Source organism: Piliocolobus tephrosceles, chromosome 1, assembly GCF_002776525.5.
Source record: "Piliocolobus tephrosceles isolate RC106 chromosome 1, ASM277652v3, whole genome shotgun sequence".
Lineage (NCBI taxonomy): Eukaryota > Metazoa > Chordata > Mammalia > Primates > Cercopithecidae > Piliocolobus > Piliocolobus tephrosceles.
Window position 1 is genome coordinate 80,717,679 of NC_045434.1, and position 10,623 is coordinate 80,728,301.

At 40.0% G+C, this 10,623-nt stretch overlaps 1 protein-coding gene and 1 pseudogene across 1 annotated transcript; both read right to left on the bottom strand.

Annotated features, from left to right (window-relative positions):
• Window positions 1–6,275: 6,275 nt before the first annotated feature.
• Window positions 6,276–8,946, bottom strand: LOC111537032 (annotated as a pseudogene).
• Window positions 8,309–10,361, bottom strand: LOC111536998 (protein MIS12 homolog). Its single transcript, XM_023203534.1, has one exon. It carries the CDS (start codon window positions 10,228–10,230, stop codon window positions 9,613–9,615), a length of 618 nt encoding a protein of 205 aa, XP_023059302.1. The 5' UTR covers window positions 10,231–10,361; the 3' UTR covers window positions 8,309–9,612.
• Window positions 10,362–10,623: the final 262 nt, after the last annotated feature.

A 10,623-nucleotide genomic window follows, 5' to 3' on the forward strand; every position in this document is an offset into this window, starting at 1 on the left:
CACATAACCCGAAATCTATTTTCAAATATACATCACATTTACCACATCTAATAGAATAAATATGATATTGAAAACAGTAAAGTATGCTTATACAAAAGAACTGACTATAGTTCTCCCTGTCCATTTAAATATGCATTTAGCCCAGCATGGTGGCATGCGCTTATAGTCCCAGCTACAAAAATAAATAAATAAACATGCTTTTCTTTACCCCGATTATCAATTTACATTAAAGTTTTCAATTTAATTCAATAAACACGACTGAATATCTATTATGATCCAGTCACTGTCTGTGGCATATCTATGTGAAATGAAGTACACATAAAATTGAAGGCATTTGGCCAGGTGTGGAGGCTCATGCCTGTAATTCCAGTACTTTGTGAGGCCGCAGCGGGTGGATAACCTGAGGTCAGAAGTTCAAGACCAGCCTGGCCAACATGGTGAAACCCCATCTCTACTAAAAATACAAAAATTAGCCAGGTGTGGTGGCACAAACCTGTAGTACCAGCTACTTGGGAGGCTGAAGCAGGAGAATTGCTTGAACCTGGGAGGTGGTGGTTGCAGTGAGCCAAGATCGCCTGGGCAACAGGGCAAGACTCTGTCTCAAAAAAAGTAAAATAAAATAAAACAAAATAAAGAAAGCATTATTTTAAGAACCTATAGGAAGAAAATATTTTCATTGCTGTATTCGTGAAATTGGTACTTTTGTTCCTCATTTTATGAATGAGGAACTTGAGGCCCACAGAGAAGTCAAGTAACTTGTCTGAAGCCTCCCAGTTGGTAAGTGGCAGAAGCTAGGAGTTGAACCCAGATGCATTGAGTCCAGAGTCTACATTCTTAATCTCGGTGCTATTGCCCCTTTACCACTGTTTTATTCTTCAATACTTCTATACTGAGTACGAGAGAAGGCAAGGGGCCAGCTGGTGAAAGGTAAGTAATTCAAAGCACATGCAGTCTAGCAGAGGAAAACGTACCTATGAGCACATGACTGAAATCGAATGCACTGGTGCTCTGGCTGAAGTCCACACAAGGGATAGTCACCTTATCCCCTGACCCTCCCAGGATGAGATAGTCAGGAAAGCCCTCACTGGGAGGAGGGCTGATTAACTGATTCCAAAAGATGAGCTCACCATCTTTGGTTGGTTCAGTTGGTGTATTTTCTATTTCGCCTATTTGAAGCCTTGATTTACTAGGAAAAATTTTTATTTCATTGAAACTAAGTTTTATTGTTTACTATGTCCATAGCAATATGAAGTATACAAATAAGACATCGTCTGTGCTCTAGAAGAGCTTATATACTCAGGAGAGGGGAAATGCAGGCAGAAATAATAATATGTCCACCATTTATAGCACAATTACTATATGTCAGGCATCATGCTAAGCCCTTTACAAACATTTCCTCATATTATCTTCATTAACCCTACAGGAAAGTACTATTATCTCTATTTTATAGATAAACTAAAGCTTAGAGATGCTAACTTACTGATTGATTCAATAGATAACTTTCTAAAAACCTGCTATGTATGTGCTGGGTACAATTCTAAACTTTAGGGATACTGTGGTGAAAAAGATAAGTTCCTCCTGACCTGCCCTGCTCTCTAGATGTTTTTATTCTTCTTTTTTTTTTTTTTTTTTTGTAGATGGGGTCTCACTCCGTCACCCAGGCTGGAGTGCAGTGGCACGATCACAGTTCACTGCAGCCTCAACCTCCCCTGGTTTAGGTGATCCTCACACCTCAACCTCTGGAGTAGCTGGGACTACAAGTGCATGCCACCATGCCCAGCTAATATTTTGTATTTTGGTATTTTTTTGTAGAGATAAGATTTGGCCATGTTGCCCAGGCTGGTCTCAAACTCTGGGGCTCAAGCTGTCTGCCTATCTTGGCTTCCCAAAGTGCTAGGAATATAGGTGTGAGCCACCATGCCCAGATTAGAAGTTTTTATTCCAACTGGGGAAGACAGATGATAAACAAGTAAATAAGATAAATGCTACAAAGACACTAAAATAAGATGGTGCAGTAGTGACTGAGGTGGGGCATTTTAGAAATAATGGTGAGGAAAGTTCTATCCAAAGAGATAACATTTGAACTGAGATCTGAGTGACAAGAAGAAACTATCCTCAGAAGACCTGAATGAAAAGGGTCTCAGGCAGAAAGACGAGCAAATGCAAAAACCCTGGAAAAGTGAGCTTGGCATGCTGGAGAGGCAGAAGAAAGGCCAGAATGGCTAGAGCAGAGGGCTTCACCCCAAATCACACAACTCATAAATAGCAGAGATGATTTAGATCTGTGCCTGCCTAAGGTGAAAACCACTATGTAGTATTGCCTAAAGAAACAAATAGAATGTTCTATGTGTTGTCATCACTGGTGTGTTTTCAGGTTAACCTGAGCAATATCCAAAGGCAAAGGAACATATGGAATCAAAAGTCGAAAGAGAGGAAACTCTTGCAAACAGAAAGGCTTCCTCTAAAACAGGAGATACAAAGACAAATAAGGCATTGTATGCATGAGCTGTATCAAACCCCGCTTCATTAAACCCTGGTCTTAATCTCAAACCATTATGCATCCTCAATTCTTATCTTAGACTGGAATCCCTGGCAGGGTTGATGGAATGCATCTCTGATACTTCATATTAGAAGTTCAGATAAGCTTAATCTAAAAATTTCTTCCTGCTTCTCCCAGGTGCCAGCAGAGAGCTATTCAGTCTGAAGGGTTCACTCTTCTGGTGGCTCCAAGAGAAGAGCCATCTGGGCAAGGAAGCAGCAGCCATCTGGGCAAGAAGTTCTGCAGGAGGTGGTGCAGAGCTGGCTAGTCAGGCTGTGATTAAACTGGTGTGTGAGTGGTAAGTTCAGACAGGAGCTGTTACTGAGATAGTAATCATAAGGTAAGTGGCAGAGAACCAAATTGTGGGCAGAGCAGGCTCAAGTTGCCAAGCAAGCTGTCATAGACACGGAGGGCAGAAAACCTTATTGAAACATAACACCACAGACGAATCTAAGACAGATCTGTTGTTCTGACACCTAGCTGGGTCAGGGAGCCCATTTTTACTGGAGTCAGCCTGGAGTAGCTCTAGGCTAACTGGGTAACTCTGCTCCAAAGAAGTCTCAATCTGTATTTAAAGGTTGGGCCCCTCCCCGTATCCAGGCACACAGATTGTCTTACTCTAGCTCAACTGGGAGAGGAAGTTTAGCCTAATTTCCCTGCTAATAGTTGGCATTAAAGAAGGTGCTTTTTCAGAGTGTGGTCTGTATGTTCTGCCTGCCTGATCTGTGGGTGGTAGGCAAAGGTGCACATCTACTCTGAGATCTATAAAGGCAGCTCTTCTGAAAAATGGGCTGAATTATCAACCGCATTCTTTCATGATGTGATTAGAAAAAAAATCATGTGTAGCAGTAATAGGAACTACCTTTGATTTTTAAGTTACATGACAGATCTTGAACGTATACAACATATAATATCTTATTAAATCTCACAGCAACCCTATGAAATTGATACTATTAATATTCCCAGTTTACAGATAAAGAAATTTGAACTTAGATAAGTAACTTATATAAGGGGTACAAATGAGAAGCAGTAACAGGTCACTCTAATGCAAAAGCCTGTATTCTTCATTTTTAAAATCAACTTTATTGAGGTATAATTTACATACAAAGTAATGCACGTATCTTAAATGTATAGTTATTTGAGTTTTGACAAACGTATACACCCTTGCAAATACAAACAGATCAAGTTATATAGCATTTCCTTCACCCTTATACCCCTTTGTATTAGTCTTCCCTACACTGGCAACCATAGATCTGCTTTCTGATGCCAGAGAGTAGTTTTCCATGTTCCAGAATGAATAAAACGAAAGAGTATGTACTCTTTCGTCTTGCTCTTCTTTTGTTCAGCATAACGTTTTTGTTGTTGTTGTTATATTTTTGGGGGAATTATAATTTGAAATACTTGTACCCTACACAGATAAGTATCTGTTTCTCAAAGAGAGATTTCAATTTTGAGTCTCTTTTTTTTTTTTTTTTTTAAGACGGAGTTTCACTCTTGTTGCCCAGGCTGGAGTGCAATGGCACCATCTCGGCTCACCACAACCTCTGCCTCCTGGATTCAAGCGGTTCTCCTGCCTCAGCCTCCCGAGTAGCTGGAATTACAGGCATGTGCCACCACGCCCAGCTAATTTTGTATTTGTAGTAGAAATAGGGTTTCTCCATGTTGGCTAGGCTGGTCTGACACTCCTGACCTCAGGTGATCCGCCCACCTCAGCCTCCCAAAGTGCTGGGATTACAGTCTTGAGCCACCGCACCTGGCCTGAGTCTCATTTTTATATACAATTTTAAAAGTCATATGAATAAGATCAAACCTTGCTTGTATTGTGCAAAGCAGAATTGCCATCTGTTTGCCTCTTACAGTGTTATATTTTTTAAGTGTGAAGGGGTTTCCCGAGCTTTACTAGGTATAGCTGACAAATACAATTATATATATTTAAGATATACGACATGCTTTGATATACTTATAAACGGTAAACTGATTACCATGATCAAGTTAGTTAACACACCCATTACCTCACATAATTACCATTTGTGTATGTGTGGTGAGAACATTTAAGACTTACTCTCTTAGCAAATTTCACTAGTCAGCATAATCTTTTGAGATTCATTCATGTTATGGCATATATCAGTTATTCATTTCTATTATTGCTAAATAACTTTCCACTATTTACATGAATGACGATTTTTGTACCCATTCACCTACAGAGAGATATTTGGGTTGTTTCCTATTTCTCTGACTATTGTGAATAAACCTGCTATGAACATTTATGTACAAGCCTTTCTATGAACACATGTTTTCACTTTGTCTTTTTTTTTTTTTTTTTTTTTGAGACAGGGTCTCACTCTGGCACCCATGCTGGAGTGCAGTGGCATGATCTCAGCTCATTGCAACCTCCGCCTCCTGGGTTCAAGCGATTCTCCCACCTCAGCTTCCCCAGTAGCTGGGACTATAGGCACCCACCACCACGCCCAGCTAATTTTTGTATTTTTTGGTAGAGTCAGGGGTTTCACCACGTTGGCCAGGCTGGTTTCAAACTCCTGACCTCAGGAGTTTGATCTACCCACCTTGGCCTCCCAAAGTGCTGGGAACCACTGCACCCGACCTGTTTTCACTTTTCTTTGATATATATCTAGTAATAGAATTGGTGAGTGTATGTTTACCTTTATTTTAAAAATTGGCAGACTTTTCCAAGACAGTTGTACTGTTTCACATTCCCACCAGCAATGTACAAAAGAGTACCGGTGTGCCACATATTTGAGAACACTTGATATTGTCTGATAACTTGTGATAAGCATCTTTTCATATGCTTATTGGCCATCTGTATTTTTTTGTGAAGTATCTGTCCAAATTTAAGCCCATTTTTAATTGAATTATTTATTATTGAGTTGTAAGAATTTTTTATGGATTCTGGGAAAATGTCCTTTAACAAACATGTGTATTGAGAATATTTTCTCCCAAAGGTGCATTGCTTTCATTTTCTTTTTTTTGAATTAATTAATTAATTTTTTAATTTTTTAAATTTTACTTTCAGTTTTTGGATACATGTGCAGAATATGCAGGTTTGTTAACATAGGTATACATGTGCCATGGTGGTTTGCTGCACCAATCAACCCGTCATCTAAGTTTTGTTTTTTTGTTTTTTGTTTTTTGTTTTTTTTAAGGTGTGCGCTTTTATTCAACTGGTCTCAAGTCAGTGTACAGGTAAGCCCCGGCTGCCTCCACCCACTCCCAGGGATACCAAAAGCCTTCATACATCTCAAGTTGGGGGACAAAAGAGGGGGGCCACAAAGACTGATCATTCAAAATAAAACAAAATAAAAAAGTGTTAAAGATTTTTTAAAAATTTTTAAAGATTTTAAAAATTTTGCATTACATAATTTACATCAGAGAATTCTGTCACCTCCCCTCTGTGGACATGGGAGAGGACTGGGCCATTCTCCTTAGAGAGAAGTGGGGTGGCTTTTAGGAGGGCAAGGAACTTCCTGTAACAATGCATCTCACAATATTTGGAATGACTATTTAAAAAAAAAAAAAAAAAAAAAAACAATGTACAATCAAAGTCCCAAAGTCCTCGGCCACATTGTAGAACTCTGGGGGATGCTCACTCCAACCAACTGCTGTCACCTTCACCATTCCAGTTTTTAAATCCTGAGTCAAGCCAAAAAAAAAAAAACAAACAAACAACCAAAAAAAAACAAACAAAGCCATACCAATTTCATATTGTTCTCTGTGCAAGTTAGGTTTTGTCAAGAAAGGGTGTAATGTAACAGTCCGCATAGGAGCATTTGCAGTGGGCGATGGAAGGGCCAGACTCGTCATACTCCTGCTTGCTGATCCATATCTGCTGGAAAGTGGACAGAGAGGCCAGGATAGAGGTGCCGATCCACACGGAGTACTTGCGCTCAGGAGGAGCTATGATCTTGATCTTCATCGTGCTGGGCGCCAGGGCTAAGTGATCTCCTTCTGCATCCTGTCCGCGATGGCCAGGGTACATGGTGGTGCCACCAGACAGCACTGTGTTGATGTGCAGGTCTTTGCAGATGTCCACATCACACTTCATGATGGAGTTGAAGGTAGTTTCACGGATGCCACAGGATTCCATGCCCAGGAAGGAAGGCTGGAAGAGCGCCTCGGGACAGTGGAACCGCTCATTGCCGTTGGTGATGACCTGTCTATCAGGCAGCTCGTAGCTTCCAACTTTTGCCCACTCATTATAATATTGGCTATGGGTTTGTAACAAATAGCTCTTATTATTTTGAGATATGTTCCATCAATATGTAGTTTATTGAGAGTTTTTTGCATGAAGTCATGTTGAATTTTATCGAAAGCCTTTTCTGCATCTATCGACATAATCATGTGGTTTTTGTCATTGATTCTGCTTATGTGATTGATTCCGTTTATTGATTTGCATATGTTGAACCAGCCTTGCATCCTGGGGATGAAGCCAACTTGATCGTGGTGGATAAGCTTTGAATGTGCTGCTGGATTTGATTTGCCAGTATTTTATTGAGGATTTTTGCATTGATGTTCATCAGGGATATTAGCCTGAAATTTTGTTTTCGTGTGTGTGTGTGTGTCTCAGGTTTTGGTATCAGGATGATGTTGGCCTCATAAAGTGAGTTAGGAAGGAGTCCTTTTTCTATTGGTTGGAATAGTTTCTGAAGGAATGGTACCAGCTCTTCTTTGTACCTCTGGTAGAATTCAGCTATGAATCCTTCTGGTCCTGGGCTTTTTTTGTTTTGGTAGGCTATTAATTACTTTCTCAATTTCAGAACTTGTTATTGGTCTATTCAGGGATTCAGCTTCTTCCTGGTTTAGTCTTGGGAGGGTATATGTGTCCAGCAATTTATCCATTTCTTCTAGATTTTCTAGTTTATTTGCATAGAGGTGTTTATAGTATTCTCTGATGGAGGTTTGTATTTCTGTGGGATCAGTGGTGATATGCCCTTTATCATTTTTTATTGTGTCTATTTGATTCTTCCGTCTTTTCTTCTTTATTAGTGTAGCTAGTGGTCTATCTATTTTGTTAATTTTTTCAAAAAACCAGTTCCTGGATTCATTGATTTTTTGAAGGGTTTTTCGTGTCTCTATCTCCTTCAGTTCTGACCTGATCTTAGTTATTTCTTGTCTCCTGCTAACTTTTGAATTTGTTTGCTCTTGCTTCTCTAGTTTTTTGTTTTTTCTTTTTTCTTTTTTTCTTTTTTTCTTTTTTTTAAGACAGAGTATCGCTCTGTCCCAGGCTGGAGTGCATTGATGGGATCTCGGCTCACTGCAACCTCTGCCTCCCAGGTTCAAGCTATTCTCCTGCTCAGCCTCCCAAGTAGCTGGGACTACAGTCACCCGCCATCACATCCAACTAATTTTTGTATTTTTAGTACAGATGGGATTTCACCATGTTGGCCAGGCTGGCCTCGAACTCCTGACCTCGTGATACACCCGCCTCAGCCTCCCAAAGTGCTGGGATTACAGGTGTGAGCCACAGTACCTGGTTGCTTCTCTAGTTCTTTTAATTGTGATGTTTGGGTGTCAATTTCAGATCTTTCCAGCTTCCCGATGTGGGCATTTAGTGCTGTAAATTTCCCTCTAAACTCTGCTTTAACTGTGTCCCAGATATTCTGGTACATTGTCTCTTTGTTCTCATTGGTCTCAAAGAACTTCTTTATTTCTTCCTTAATTTCATTGTTTACCCAGAAGCCATTCAGGAGCAGGCTGTTCAATTTCCATGTAGTTGTGTGGTTTTGAGTAAGTTTCTTTTTTTTTTTTTTTCCTTTTAAAACATATTTATTTAATGTACAGAATTGGAAAAAGGACTTCTTGATAATAAACATATTTCATGTAAACACAAGCTTTCAGTATCTATGAATATTTCATTGCAAATACACCCTAAGTTACTTCTTCTCTACATAAAGGAGAAATTCCAAGTTCTGCTCTTTAGGAAGACATGGAGGGCAAGCAACACCTTAGGAGCAGCCATTGCTATTTCTCCCCTTTCCTTGGGCGACCTAATATTTTACAGGGACTAATGACATAAAGAAATATTAGATTCTATTGAGTTTAAACACAAATTTCCCACTGAGGGAATTAAATGTTTGATGCTTGTGAGTGTGAATAAATAATTAAATATTAGGTATAAGGCAGATTCTGAAACCAACTGAAGTATGAAAATAAATTGGCATAGATACCTAATAGTCAGTAAAATTAAATTTCACTGCTGAGTATGCTACATGCTTCCTTCTCTATTCCAGTGGGTTCTTTTTTTGTCTAAGGTCTTCTCTGGCAGGACTCTAAGACAGTAAATTGCTTAACATCACCAGGCTTTTTGTCAGATTTATTTTGGAAATAAACCAACTTCTTTTTTATTAAAGACCAAGGTTGTCTTTTTTGCTACACGCTTCTTTCCACCACATATTGACTCCCTGATGTAAGAAAATGTACAGGGTGAGAGCAAGTACTCTATGTTGGCTGTCCCGCAGTGTAATGACTGGTTAATAAAGAGGCCACTCAGCCTGGGCAATATAGTGAGGCCTCGTTTCTGCAAAAAACTTAGCAAAGCATGGTGACACGCACCTGTGGTCCTAGCTACTTGGGAGGCTGAGGCAGGAGGATCACTTGAGCCCGGGACACACAGGCTGCAGTGAGCCAAGACTGTGCCACTGAACTCTACTCTAACCTGGGTAACAGAAGGGGACCTTGCCTCAAAAATAATAATACTAAAGGAGCCACCCATTTAATCCTTTTCTCATCTGATCTCATCCAAAGAGTAAGTCAAAATCATCAAGGTCACAAAGGACTTATGACCAAGGTGTAACTGCAAATATCTTTAACTGGCCACGGCTTCTTTGTTTGATCCTTTCCCACTCATTAGAAGACTCTAAGGAACAGATGCTGCAGCCTAGTTCAAAGTAGCACACACATACCTCAGGAAAGTGGACCAAAAAAGAGGAAGACACAGAATACAAGAAAGAGTTGACAAAGCAAATCTAATAAAAAGTATGGTTGGTTTGAATAGTCACTGGTATAAATTTCTTATGATTCTACTTTTTGACAGGCTCCTCCTTTTGACTACTGAGCAATTAATATATTTTCAGTCGTTTTGATTCCTTTTCCACACCGTCTCTAATGTTCTGTAGTTTTCTGGAGTTCTGAACCATGGACACTAAACTCTCCCTAAAATCACTAGTCCCATGATCCCTGCCAACATTTTGAAGCTCATCAAAGGAAGTCAATGTCTGTTTGAGTTTGGCCTGAACAATTTTTTGCTCTTCTAATTCTGCAAGAAGGGCCTGCTTAGTACATAATTCAGTCTTGTACTTCTCCTGCAACTGTTCAATTTCTTTCTGGAGTTGCTGAAAATCTTCCTCACTATAAGATGTCTCCTTACATTTATCTTCAGGAAGCAAGATGTTTGAGGGAATACGTAAAATCAGCTGCAAAAACAGTTGCTCCATTTTGCTAAAAAGGTTATCAAAATATCCTTTCATGAAGCAAAGAAACTTCTCTGTGCATTTGCAAATCTGCACTGGGCTAATGTCACAGTGTGGGATGCCATCCAGCTTCTTCAGAATAACCTGTTCAACGGCCTGCATCACTTCAAATAGGTAGTCTTGAAATGTAGTGTAGATTCGAAGCATGCACGTTTGTGGCGTGAAGCCAAAGAACTGGGCCTCATAGGTCATTGGATTCACAGACATCTTGGCTTATTTTGCTATGTTATTTTCAGGTGTGAAAAAACGGAGCGACCATGAGGGTCACGAATTCGAGCACACACATGCTTCCCGCCACCTCCTTTAAACTGCTGCTGGCTTGCCAGGGACAGACGGCGTGGTTGGCTCCCCAAAATTCCGACTGATAACGTGCCTCGGCGAGCGAAAGTCTTGAGTAAGTTTCTTAATCCTAAGTTCAAATTTGATTGCACTATGGTCTGACAGACTGTTATGATTTCCATTCTTTTGCATTTGCTGAGGAGTCCTTTACTTCCAAGTATGCGGCCAGTTTAAGAATAAGTGCCACGTGGCACTAAGAAGAATGTATATTCTCTTGACTTAGGGTGGAGAGTTCTGTAGATATCTATTAGGTCTGCAGCT

What these genes read in the sequence shown, in the direction of transcription:
- LOC111536998 (XM_023203534.1), bottom strand. Translation starts at nt 10,230, where the DNA reads ATGTCTGTGAATCCAATGACCTATGAGGCCCAGTTCTTTGGCTTCACG.